The sequence below is a fragment of the Herpailurus yagouaroundi genome, unplaced genomic scaffold, assembly GCF_014898765.1.
Source record: "Herpailurus yagouaroundi ecotype Mexico unplaced genomic scaffold, PumYag 530, whole genome shotgun sequence".
NCBI classification, from domain to species: domain Eukaryota; kingdom Metazoa; phylum Chordata; class Mammalia; order Carnivora; family Felidae; genus Herpailurus; species Herpailurus yagouaroundi.
The window spans coordinates 3,221,595-3,234,678 of NW_024412747.1; the positions used below are offsets into that span (position 1 = coordinate 3,221,595).

General features: G+C 45.5%; 2 protein-coding genes across 12 annotated transcripts in view; one reads left to right on the forward strand and one right to left on the reverse strand.

Annotated features, from left to right (window-relative positions):
• The window catches only part of HEATR1 (HEAT repeat containing 1), a 50,185-nt gene extending 48,982 nt beyond the window's left edge, over positions 1-1,203 (forward strand). The window contains exons 44-45 of the mRNA XM_040464972.1: positions 1-109; positions 916-1,203. Of these exons, the coding sequence (XP_040320906.1) occupies positions 1-109; positions 916-1,004 (198 nt within the window). The 3' untranslated portion in view covers positions 1,005-1,203. The remainder of the gene's footprint in view (positions 110-915) is intronic.
• Positions 1,204-2,881: 1,678 nt separating this feature from the next.
• LGALS8 (galectin 8) overlaps positions 2,882-13,084 on the reverse strand; it is a 35,432-nt gene continuing 25,229 nt past the window's right edge. For 8 of the 11 annotated variants that reach the window (XM_040464974.1, XM_040464973.1, XM_040464975.1 and 5 more), the window contains 9 exons: positions 12,698-12,786; positions 11,811-12,021; positions 10,307-10,426; positions 9,611-9,667; positions 8,627-8,653; positions 8,376-8,498; positions 7,866-7,954; positions 6,969-7,134; positions 2,882-4,136 (listed from right to left, as the gene is read on the reverse strand). In XM_040464974.1, the coding sequence (XP_040320908.1) occupies positions 3,987-4,136; positions 6,969-7,134; positions 7,866-7,954; positions 8,376-8,498; positions 8,627-8,653; positions 9,611-9,667; positions 10,307-10,426; positions 11,811-12,021; positions 12,698-12,786 (1,032 nt within the window). In that variant the 3' untranslated portion in view covers positions 2,882-3,986. The remainder of the gene's footprint in view (positions 4,137-6,968; positions 7,135-7,865; positions 7,955-8,375; positions 8,499-8,626; positions 8,654-9,610; positions 9,668-10,306; positions 10,427-11,810; positions 12,022-12,697; positions 12,787-13,084) is intronic. The other 3 variants (XM_040464981.1, XM_040464982.1, XM_040464984.1) reach the window with 3 other exon arrangements.

The following is a 13,084-nucleotide window of genomic DNA, read 5'->3' on the forward strand; positions in this document are numbered from 1 at the left end:
GTTCGATTTGCTGCTCTGATTACAGTATTAGCACTGGCTGAAAAACTAAAGGAGAATTACCTTGTCTTGCTACCAGAGTCCATTCCTTTCTTAGCTGAATTGATGGAAGGTAATTCCTAAACTACTAAGAAATAATGGCAGTAAAATTCTGTGAAAATATGCCCAGTGATCATGGAAATTTGGATAGAACCCCATCCTCTGCCCCCTCCACGTCTCACATTACAGACAGGAGGCGGGGTGCTTGTTTTGGGTAGGGTTGAGAGACCATATTAGGTGGCCACCCCACGATCATCTGAAACTTGTCTACAAGGAAGTCTCCACCACCTTTACTTTTGCGTTTATTGAGGTTTCTCATTGTATTCATACATTTATATGATTATTTTAGTCCCCATAGATTTACTCTGTCAGAAGTGCCAATAAGATCACAGCAGATTAGCTACCTGTTAATACCAGCCAACATTTCCTCCATGCTCTGCCTGGAGGATCTCATTCAGTCCTCACGATGTGTGTGCCATTATCCCTGTTTTATAAAGGAAGAAACTAGAGGCTTTCAAAGGATTTTGACAAACTAACAAAGTGAGTGTGACGGGTGTTCAGGCCAGGCTTGCAGAGTTCTGGGCGTGGCGAACACCCTGCCACCAGGCCGCACGAATCAGCAGGGGTGAGGAGGCAAGCAGACAAGTGCTCGTCTACAAGTACATGCCCCGGTGTCTCCTGCGGCCTAGAGCATGGGCGTCACTAGAAGTTGGGATTCCCACTGTGTACCGCTCTTTCGGGGGCTGCGAGGAGGGTGCCATGCTTTCTGCTTCGTGGGCAGGTTTCATTTCTGTCCTTTGACTGATCGGTGGCCAGACGATGCAGGAGCTGAAGAATTAGACTAACGATAACTGAGGCAGTTTTTATTCTTGTGTTTAGATGAATGTGAAGAAGTGGAGCGTCAGTGCCAGAGGACCGTCCAGCAGCTGGAGGCCGTACTGGGGGAGCCACTCCAGAGCTACTTCTAAGACTCCAGGTTTCGGGGCTTTCTTACTCTGTTCAGAGGTCGGATTTATTCATGTTTTTATTTGTGGGTGTTTGGTACCATATTACTTTTGGTGCCCTCACCCCTGCGCGGACTTCTGTATGAAACCAGCTGGCGTGCTGCCCTCCCACCCCTTGTATGGAACTGCAGTAAGAGTAAACGATGCCTATTTTTATACAGACTGCTGTTTGTCTAAGCATTTGTCACAGTCTTTTCTGATTGAGGTTATTGGTATCGCAGACCTGGTTAATTTTAGCACTCAAAGGTAAAAGCACCTCATCTTTAGACAGTTAAAGCCTGAACTTTTCCTGTAAAGGGATATCTTACGTACGTGGTATCCATGTTGGATTTCATTCAAGGTAGCTCTTCGAGAAAGTGACAGTTACTCAGCACCAATGCTTTGGACTATAAAGCTATTTGGAATACTGTTCACATTTTGGGTAGATGATACTTCAGCCATAATTTTTGTGCGTGGCCACAGTGGGAATTAGTTCTGGAATGCATTTTCTACTTAGGACTATGATTGTCTTCTGTACCCTTCAGTCTTTGGTGGGGGCAGAGGCAATAGGCTCTCAGAACCCACAGATAGAAAAGGCCCAGAAACACTAGGTGGCATGGCTCCTCCAGAATTAGAAATGGTCAGACTTCCCCTGATGGTAATTCAAGAATTACTTGTATGAGAAAGTTTCAAATTTTTTTTTCAAACTTTATAATATATATATATATATATATATTTTTTTTAATGTTTACTTTTGAGAGAGACAGACACAGAGTGTGAGTGGAAGAGGGTCAGAGAGAGAGGGAGATACAGAATCTGAAGCAGGCTCCAGGCTCCAAGGTGTCAGCACAGAGCCCAGTGCAGGATCGAACTCACGAATGAGATCATGACCTGAGCCAAAGTCGGACACTTAACCGACTGAGCCACCCAGGCACGTTGGAACTTTGAAGTTTTCTAATCCCTGATGTCATGGTAAAAGTGAAGGCTCAAATAAAATAAACTACCTTCAATAAAGACAGATTTGTCTAATTTGTGCCTTAAAAATAAGTTTAAAATATCTAAGAACTATCCCATGGTTTTAGTTTGAAAGCCTTTGTTCTAATTTAGTACAGAAATTTCATGCCAAATTGTGACAGAGAAGCAAAAGACTGAATTGTAGCTGTAGAGATATAGCTTGCTAGGAATGCGTACTCCCTTTTAAAAAATGTTTTGATAAGATTAATCAGTAAAACGCTAATAGCTTCTTTTCAATTCACATCTTATTGTTTTGTATTCTGTCAAAGAATCAATCTCACGTCTTAGTAATAGCTCCACGTAAAACAAAAAGTGAAGTATGTTTAAGAATTAGAGGAAACCATGTATGTGGGGCTTTTTTCCTGAGTGGCCTATAGTCTCCATCTGAGTCACGCCCTCTGATGTTTTACATGAAGGAAAAAAAATAACCAAAACCCTGGGGGATTCTTTCTTCAATTCTCCCAATGAAAGCTGGGACCCCCACTCCACCTGCCGTGAGCTTGGCAAGATGTAACATGATAAATTAACATGAATAGAAAAGAATCACGTGCCAGAATCTTCTACACTGAGTACTTTTAAAAAATCAGATTGGTAGTAGTATTCTTTTCAGTATATGGGTACAAATAATATCTAACCAAAATCTGTAATGAAAATAGTCCTAAATCCTGGCAGCATATTCAGCATAGCAATTTAACATGATAAAATGATCAAACTAACTTGACTTTTTTACCTCCCCACTCCCAAGACTTTGAAATTTCCTGTGACAAGATCTGACCTGTAAGAATTCTATAAAGAATTTCTGCCAACTCACTTCAAAGAATAATGAAAAAATTACAGAAATGCAACAATTTAACTTGCTGATACAGGTTTGATTTTAATCACTTAAAGTAGAACAATGTTTTGATCTGGCTTGTTAATGATGAGGGACTAATCTTTAGAAGAGCAGAGAGGTGGGGTTTGTTTGCATGCAGACAAGCAACAGATTTTTATACTGCTGCTCTCTACCTCATTGGTCTCGGTGTATTTTATTTTCTGATAGTGTGTGCCTATTTCATGAACAATCATTAAATCTAATCTTGACAATTGCTTTGTTACACCCATATACGTTTTACAGATTGAAATCATCTACCTTAAACTTTCTAGTGGAGTGTGTGTAGACCTCTAACTCCAAGTGCATGTACTGTAAGCATTTACTGGTATAGACATCCATGGCCTTCAGATTGACATCAACTTAACTTTCATGCCATTTGTTTCGGTGCGTTTTTTTGACTTTGCGCTGTGTCCGGATATCATAGTGTTATTTCTTTGGCAGTGCTTGTAGCTAGCAGAGCTAGATATTTAGCATGTTAAAGAAAATTGCCAAATGTAAGGGCAACGTCGATCCTTTCAGTTACGGGATATGATCGAACTCTGGTTACGAAAGCAATGGCTAGAGAAGGAATAGTGTCTTGTAAATTCGTGCATAGGTGACTTAACAGTTGAGTAATTTTTCTAAGTCTCTGGTTACTTTATACAATTAATGCCTATAGAAATATTGGTGACACGAGGGCAGAGCCCAAAAGATTCTGAGCTCAAGAGGGAGCAGAGTGGTATTATGTTCCACTGTATACACATCCCCAGCTTCTAGCGCAGTGCTGGCAGGAAATAAGTACTCAGTGTGTTAGCTGCTGTATTACTAGCTACTTATTGATCTGAATCGCATTTAAAAAAGGAAGCCAAGGTGGGAGAGAGAACAGAAAGGCCTGAATAATGGCTGTCAGTTGTTGCTGCCTTGAATTTCCTTACCCTGTGGCTAGACAAAGCCACGCTGGGTGGCAAGACTCAGAACACCTAGGAGGACTTTGTTATGCAAGCTCATTTTAACAATATATACAGTAATAGTGAGATGCACTTTAGCAAGGCCAGTGTCACATAAGCCATTTTGTATTTCAGTTTTTGTAGCAAGCATGTCGGCTACCAGCTTCTGACTTCCAGTAAGTGAATATCTCCATCAATTTCCAGCGTGTCAATATTGCTAAGCTCTTTAAATCTGTGTTTGTACTCCAGGCTGTGTACACCATTTACGGCAACCTTGAACTCTCTAATGTCACAATAAATTATCATCTGGAAGGAAAGTACACACAACATTAGTGGCTTCCCTCGGTTTAGGCAGTTCTCCCAGCCCGCTGGTGTTAACGTCCCTTCTTACTAAGATTCTGACTAAAGTGTATCCAGTAGTGGCACCTTCTGCCTCATCCCACTTGGGGAAGGGACTCTGAGCATGCTTGCAGCTTCACGCTGTCCCCGGGGCCCGAGGCCTGCCTTCCCTCAGCACCCTCCATCCACTGCACCTTCTCCCAGCGAAATGGGAAGTCGTTCCCTCCCCACACCCCCCTCCCCTCCCCGTGTCTGGGAACCGTAATGACGTAGGAAAACAGCCATCTTGACCCTTACAGAGGAGCCGACTGCAAGTAACAGGCTAGAAACCAAGGGACCTGGATCATGACCCTTCGGCCTTAAACCCCAGGAGCTTAGACAAATGCCACAGTAGAGAATTTCAGAGCTTTTAGGGCACTCGCTGGGACTGCACAGCCGCGTGGCAACCTTGACTCCATTTCCACCCCAGCTCCGCACATCGCGGTCTCCCATCTGTGTCTCAAGCTCAGGACTCTGTGGCTCTCTGGAGCAACTGGCCTTCTGGCAGAGTGAGTTCACGTCTGTGGCCAGTGTCAGCCTTCTGTGCTAGCCTTTCGGAGCTGTCTCTGCCTAACACAAACCCATGAACAGCAAAAGAAACTACGGTCCTTTCAAATCACTTTGACACGTCAGCCTCCTACTTCCCGCTGCCGGCCTGGCCACCACGCTACCGTGTATTCTCCAGCCACACCGCAAAGACCAGTCTGGTGAACCTGCACCACGAAGCTTCTGAAGAGCAGCTCAGCCTGCCTCGCACCGGCTCCACCCCTGGGGGCCAGACGGAGGCAGAATCTGAATCTGCAGAGAAACATGTTATTTATTCTGCTCTGACTGGTGATAAATGGCTGCTGGGGGCGATTCCTTGGATAAAACGGTGAACGGACAGAAACAGGCTCTAGGTCTATGTAGAGAACCGAGGAAAATACCAGTAACTGGAAGCACATTATCCTCACAACAGTGCTGGAAATCCCAGTTTCAACCAGGAGGAAGGGACCTTTGGTAACATACATTTAACAGAAATCTCAACACAAAACAACAGCCTCATGCCCAGAAGGGAAAACAAGCTGGCATCAGAGGCATGTAGTGGGAAGGTCCGTCAGTCACCAACATCGTACGACACAGCGGGTGCGGCGCCCTGCGTTACCGATGGATAGGAAGGGCACGCGGCCTGGAAGATGCACTCCTGCAGAACAGATACTATAACCATGTGCAAAAGCCAGTCCCAACCCCCCCCCCCAACTATCTGATGTTACAGAACAGCTCGTAAGAACATGATTTGATTAAAACAAACAAAACTCACAGATGAAGTTACAAGACAAAGGTATTTTTTAAACGAGTAGCTGGAACTGATAAATGAATTTGAAACAACAGGGAACAGAAGATAACTGGTTAAAATCAAAGTAATGGCATAATGGGAAAATCCAAGGATCTCAATAAAAGCATATTAAAAAGGCAGGAGTCTGAAGCAGAGAAAAATCGATCACTACAGAAACTTAAAAATAATCCAACATGAGGTAATGACTGTTCCTGAGGTAGAAAACTAAGGAAAAGATTTTAAAGGAATTTTTGTCCTTTTCCATTTTAATCCAGTAGCAAACATGGGTGGGGCCCAGATCAAAAAGCAGGTTAGTCACTGGTTTCCTGTCACCAACCACAAGGATCCACTTCCTTCTGGAGCAGTCACTTCTGTCTCCCTCCAGTGAGCCCCAAGTGGCCTCTTATACCTGGATTCTTGCCAAGCCGACAAACCCCTGTGCTGGCCTGCGCTGCCCTCCCCATCTCCAGGGACTTGTTCAAATCATCCCCTCCATCTGGAAAACCCACCTTTAACTTCACCCTCCTGCATGCTTCTGACTTCCAAACCAGTATCCACAATTTCCAGGGACCTTCCTACGATGAGGTCACAACTGTTACCCCACATACCGGAACTTAGGAATACACATTCATGTCCAGCTGCTGTCTTTTATTCAGTCTTGGTGTTCCTGCTTTTTAACAACTGGTTTTGATGAGTGCTCAAAAACTCAACCTACTGGTCCAGAGCAAGTGACAGTTTTAAAATGCAGAAGCAGGACCCTAAATCAGTGACCCTAAATGACCATGGGAGGCAGTACGTCACCTCAACTAGTGACTGAACCTAGCCAACCACCCAGTGTCCGCGTCAAAGAAACTACTGTCTGCTGAGCATCCAGAAACGCTTTCGGAAAGGTTATGTCACCACAATATTCACACGTTTGGGGGACCCGGGACGGTATGTCCTCAAGTCACACAACATGAGGGGCCCTAAAAAAGTTACCTGACCTTCGAGTTCCAGGGCCTAAACATCTCTTTCCTTGAATATATACAAACAGGACAAACTCCCTGTAAGAAAGGACTGCCACCTAAAGCTGTCTATAACCAAGACGGCACGTGACGGAGAGTGCAGGCAGTTTTATAGTTCCTGTGTGCTCATGTACACAGGGGATTATCCTAAACGTGTTTTTCCAGTCCTGAGGCAAGGCTCCTGTTAAAATTCCTATTCCTCAAATTCCTATGAACTAATATGGGCCACACAATAAGAATCCCAGGGCAAATAATACAGTATTCTACTGGCTGTGCCATTCAGACTGATTGTATTTTGAATGCCCCTTTTATAATGCAGTCTCCACATAAACAAAAACTACCTGCTGTCTCCACATATTAAGCTAGGACTTGATGTAAGTAGACCATTTATCCCACCCCTCCTCCCAGGATTCTTTTTCCTGTCCCATAAGATCATCTTACCTCAAAGTACATCCCGGGACTAAATGGGAAACAGGTAATATTTCTCTCTTCTTCTCCCCAGGACTCGTGAAGAAAAGAATTTCTTACAAATGCTTTAACATTCAGGCGTGGGTTCAAGTGGAGAGCAATATCCTTGGATTTTCCTGATATTAGGTCAACATTAAAGCTTTTGAGAGAATAAAAAAAAAAACAAACCCTAATTAACCAAGTAGAAGGAAGTGCAGTTTCTGCCATTTTAAGAATCAGAACTGAACTCTGATCATGACACAAAACACATGTATGCACACAGACAGGAATGCAGATGAAGGTAAAATTTTAAATTCAGTTATCGCTCCACTGATAAAAATATAAAAAAACTTATAGTTTTTTAGCCTCAGTGTCGAGGCCACAGGTCTGGTTGGGAAGCAGCTGAAGAGCAAGTAAACCACACGCCTATTACTTTAGGCTGCCGGGGGATGGGGTCCTCGCAAGTGTTCCGTTCTTGCAAATGTACTATTTTCTAGGAAATAGCTAATTTCAAGCTTTCAGAAGTCTGAACATCTCTAGGAAAGGTAGTTAAGTCACATGCGGTGAGGGGCCCTAACCGACGTTACCTGACCTCGCAGCTGCCCTGGAGTTCTACAAGGCAGGCGGGGGTGGGGACAAAAATGCCACCCTCTTGTCTGGCCACAAAAAGCCTAGCTCAGAGCACTGGGCCTGAGTCCTGGTTCTGCCCCGACCAGCCGTAGACAGTCTGGTTAGCGGCGTGACTTCGAAGCTCTTGCTCTGATGGTCTCGGCTTCCAGGCGAGCACTGGGACACGGCTCCCGCCTGTCCCACAAGACTGTCTGGGGTCTAAGGCAACGAGAGAGACACGTGCAAACTCTTCGCACCATTATTGGTAACGACGGTACTGACCCTTTGGCATTTGTATTCACTTCTCCTTTAATGACGACGGTTCGTCCAGGGCCCATCGAGGAGTTCAACCTCGCAACGAATGGCAGAGTCTGTAAAGAGACCACAGTCGGCACCAGGAAGCCTGCAGAAAGGGGTCTCGTGGGACAACTGTCCGAAGACACGTTTTAACGTTTAAAGGCCATGACCCTGTAAAACCCCAGTGATCGGCGCTGCCTGGCTCACAGCAGAGACGCACCGAAAACGGTTCATGCGATGAAATGGGTTAACGGGACACGGGACCTGCCTGCGTTGGGGACTGCAGCTGGGCCACACGTCCTGCCTAAGGGGAGACGTTAAGGAAGCACACTCCTGGCTCAGAGACTACTCCCGGCCAACTCTGATCTGTCCAGGATCAGCACAGAAGTGCAAAGTGGCTCCTGTGGGTTTCTACTGAGGGTGGAAGTTACATATACCAGCTAACTAAAACTTAATTTGTTAAACAGAATTAAGAAAATTTTTGGCTCTTCAAACCTTTGACAAACAGTTGGTAGGTAGTATTTTGGCGCAAGTCAAACTGTGATTGGCAGTCGAACCTTTGCTCTTGGTGTAGACAGTTCTGGGTACGATTTTAGAAATGTCTCCTCTATTACTAGGCTGTTGGGGAAACAGTTCTGCAATAAGGTGTGGAAAAAATGAAGCTGGCTTCCAAGGTTTAAACTATTCATTTCCTGGGCGATTCAATAAAACATTCCATATATTATAATCTAGGCAAAAATACTTACAAACTGTGATGTGCCAGACTTTTGTACCTATTGGAAGAGAAAGTCAAAATGAAGACATTTGAAAGGGAAAAATTACAACACGAGCAGTCAGATCTTACTGGTTGAAATGGCCAGAGCCCGGGGTAGTAGCACCCGCTTGGCCTTGGATGTGACACACAGCGGCCTATGCTTTCTGACAGGTGTGGTATCGGGCTGTGAAGGGTGCTCAGACCGGGAACACGGTCTGATAGTCCTACAGTCCTAGGACCACACATGAACTTTACACGTTTTACTTCTTCTTTCCAAGGGGCTCCCAAAATGCTGAGATTATATTCTCTGAGGTCACATGCTCTGAGATCAGTAAGATGTAACTTTTTCCATTAATGACAAAGACTCAGTGTTTAGACTGTACTTGTTCCTACAGGGGAGAAGATACATGTGGAAGTTTGCTTCCCAATGCGCCGACTTTGTTCAACATTTATAAATACTGTGAGACAGTTTACTCAACAGTTAAGAGAGAGGTTTTTTACAGAAGAATGGTGGGTGGTGGTCACAGACACTGATGGCTCAACCATCTGCGAAACTTCCAGTGCCTGGTCCCACAGAAGTAGATGCCTTAGTCTACAAATGATTACTCCCACCTTCTTGATATTAAAAACAATTTTTCACAAGTTAAAAACATAACTTTGGGGGGCGCCTGGATGGCTCAGTCGGTTAAGCGTCCGACTTCGGCTCTGGTCATGATCTCACGGTTCATGAGTTCAAGCTCCATGTCAGGCTCTGTGCTGACAGCTCGGAGCCTGGAGCCTGTTTGGGATTCTGTGTTTCCCTCTCTGTCTGCCCCTCCCCAGCCTGGCGTCTCTCTGTCTCTCTCAAAAATGAACACTAAAAAAACCCTTTTTTTTAACATAACTTTTAAAAATTCAGCCTGCCTGCCACCTGATTTACTTGACAACTAAAAGAACATTTTTAAACTGGTGGTTATTTAAAAGATGGAATATTTACATTTTCTTTACTTATCTCTGTCAGTTCCAGAGTAGACGTCTGGGTACTTCTTAAATCCTAAAGATAAGATTAATTTTTGACATCCGTCAGAATTCTAAATATAACCTCCCTGACATCTCAAAAAGAATTACAAATAGGGTTAAACGTGAAAATAGGCTTGAGAATCATGATCCAAAAATGCACTTAACATTAGGGTCCTCTGCCCCCTTATCAGATGGGCAGACCTCAAAGAGCCTAAGAACGAGTGTCGAGAGGAATGTGACAAATGGGCACAGCTGCTGAGACTGCACACTGCTAGAATCTTCTTGAAGGGCAAGCTAGCGGTATCTGTCATAACTTAAAATGCAAATACCCTCTCAAGACATTCCGCTTCTAGGAAGTGATCTCAGGAGAAATCCTCCACTGTTCTCCTGTGTCAGGGAATTAGCCCCTGTTCCAAAGGGTTTTGTTTTGTAATTACTGTTTGGGGTTTTTTATTGTTGTTGTCAGAACCATACTAGATTTAAGATCCTACAGACATTAGAGCGCTAAATGGCGCACTACTAGTCTGAACGCTTTGTTTCTAGGAAATTAACATACTCATGATGGAGACATTTATAGTATTTTTATCTTAAAGGAAGATGTTAATTAAAGATACTTGCTACCATTTCATCAGAAAACATCATCAAAGACCCCAAGCTATGGAAGGGTACTCACCGAGCTGAAGCTAAAACCAACTGAGTGAATATTCACTTTGCCATAAATGCCCAGAGTGTCTATCTTCTCCGGGCTAATCCTATGGGCATAGAGCAGGATATGTTTCCCATTTACCGCCACCTAGATGGACACAAAACACCCCGCCACCCCCAGAAAAAAAAAGTTAATACGTTAACGTGTCCAAATTTAAGTCCCGTTTCCTTGGGTTTCATTTTATACCTCTTCCCCCAGGTCTGCACATTACACGTCTGATCAAACTGTGACTGAAAGCATCCATAACACTAGCAGTGGTTCTTAACTTCCTTTGAGCTCTGATCTGATTAGTCACCATGGACCCTCTCCCTCCACACCAATTAGGCATTCATGAATATATTACATGCACATGTGCACCGACGCGTGTACACGAGGCATCCGGGGTTCAGAGGTTCCCCGGATGCACTAGGCCTGTGAACCCAGGTTAGCAATCTGCCCGGCAAGCTTGCCCACCTGCTCTCCTTGAGGACCACACTCTAAGGAAGAGGACGCTGCACGTGGCAGGCTTTCAGTAAATATTTGTTGAATCCTGAATGAACGGACATGGGCAAGCTACTCTAAAATTTATCTGCGATTCCTGCTTAGAGCAGGACAAAGCTCTCCCTGAAGAAAGGGGCTGCTGTTGTGATCTAGTCACTCCCGTGAGTGCCCGCAGCACATTGCCTCACGGCAACCCACTCCCTGTCCCTCCCTCCCAAATAGGGAATGTCGGGAAAACAAGCAGGATACGAAACGGTCTCGGACCTCAAGGAGCTTAAAATCCCCTTGGCACGTAAAATAAACACAGGAAAACGCACAACAGGACAGGAACAAGGGTTTTAGAGGAGGATACAGGTACAAGCGCCCAAGAAGCCGGGGAAGGGAGGGAAGAATGGAGTCCGCGCCCGAGATGGGAGATTTTCACGCTAAATTGTGCGAATCTCTCTCTAGTCTGGGGGGCTCGAGGTTCTACGGGGCTTGCGGGCAGGTGCATCCAAAGCTCTAGGGCCACCCTCTCTATCACACGTACGCACTATAAGCACTGTGTCTAGACCGCTCGATGAAGCCAGCGGTGGCACTTCTAAGAACTCGGGATCTAGAATCTCACGATCCTGAAGGACTTGTGGCAGGATTCCCCATCGATCTGTTAGTTCCAGATTCCCAACCCCCACCCCGGGTGACGGTGACCATAGTTTACTCTCCCACAATTTATACAGCTCTGCGCCAATTCAGAAGTAAGCTCGGCTGTGCAGCAGAAATGCCACACACAAAGAGGTCTGGAGGCCCCGGCCCCACAATTCCGGATGCCACGAGGTACAGGCAGAAGCTGCGCCCCAGCTCATACTTAGGTACCCGCCGCGCCCCTACTTCAGGGCAAAACGATAAAGCCACTCTTTCTCTAGACTTAAGTAACGTAAGGGTGGGTTTGCCAACGCGCAAGCCTGCCTTGGGTGCCGCTCGCTTCTCATTACCTTCATTCTCCCATACCCACCTGGAATTTGTCTTTCAACACCATAATCACAATTTCAAAAGATTTTTCTTTTTTGAAAGGCGTGTCGTAGGTGATCTCCTCCCATCCCCATTTTTCATTTTTCAGAGTATTGCAGACGATGCAGTCGGACCACTTGAAGCGCGGATTGAAATGAAAGGCCACGTCGGCGCGGGGCTTCACGCTGCTGCCGCACTGCAGATCCACCTGGAACCTGCGGGAGTGAGGAGGAGTGAGGAGGGAGGGTCGCGGGAAGCCAGGGGGCCGGCTGCAGGTGGAGGCCTGGCGGGCTGAGTGACCCGCGACTCACCCCCGCACACCCACCCAGCTACCCAGAACATGGAAGTGAGGGCCGGGTTTCTAGCTGCCGCGAGCCAGGAGAAACAGGAAGGACCTCGCCCTGGGGACAGCAGAACGGTGACCCCGAAGCCTGCTTCTCTAGATGACAGTCACCTGGAAATGTCTGGGCTTTCTCCTTCAGACTTCACTCTCACTTATTTAAACCACTGTTACCCGGGCATCAGCCACAGAGAGCTGGCCCGGCCCTGACACCGCCTAGTCCGCAATTTGTGCCCAAAGCGAGCCTCAGACAAAACAGCCCGAAATCGATCTTCAGAGATGCCGTGGGGGTGTTAGACGGCAACCAGACCTCGTCCCTGGCGTCTGACCACAGTCCCTGTCATTAACCGTGTATCTGATCATATCCCAACCACACTTCGAACAATAAAATGAAAAACTCAAGTTTTTTGATTTCGGTCTTCATTCCAGTCTCCTCGGCATCTTGGCCTCAAGAGTATCAAAATGGTCTCCCCACATCAGTTTCTGTGGTTGTTCCACAGTCACGAGAAGACAGCTTAGTCACTTCCTCCATCTCACACCATGGTTTTTACCTGTCCGAATCACAAGGAACATGCCCACGTATCACAATCAAAGTTCCAGGCTCCAACTGCTCAGGAATCGTCCCGACATAGGGGATTACCTAGGAAAAATGATTGTAACAAATGTACATTTACATAAACAAAATGGAAAGACTACATTTTGAAAGTCTGCATACAAATCTGCTCAGAATCTAGCATTTTCCAAATCACTGTTCAAACAGCTGAGATAGTGACAATATCTATACACCTGAGTTCTGTGGGAAAAGACACAGCAAAAGTTCACAGAACATTTTATTTGGCCGGGGGCTTTGTGAAATAAGATACTTAATAGGACAATTATGATCTAGAAAAAACAACTTGCTGGAAGTCAGGTCCCCTCCCCCTCCCCTTTTCCTAACA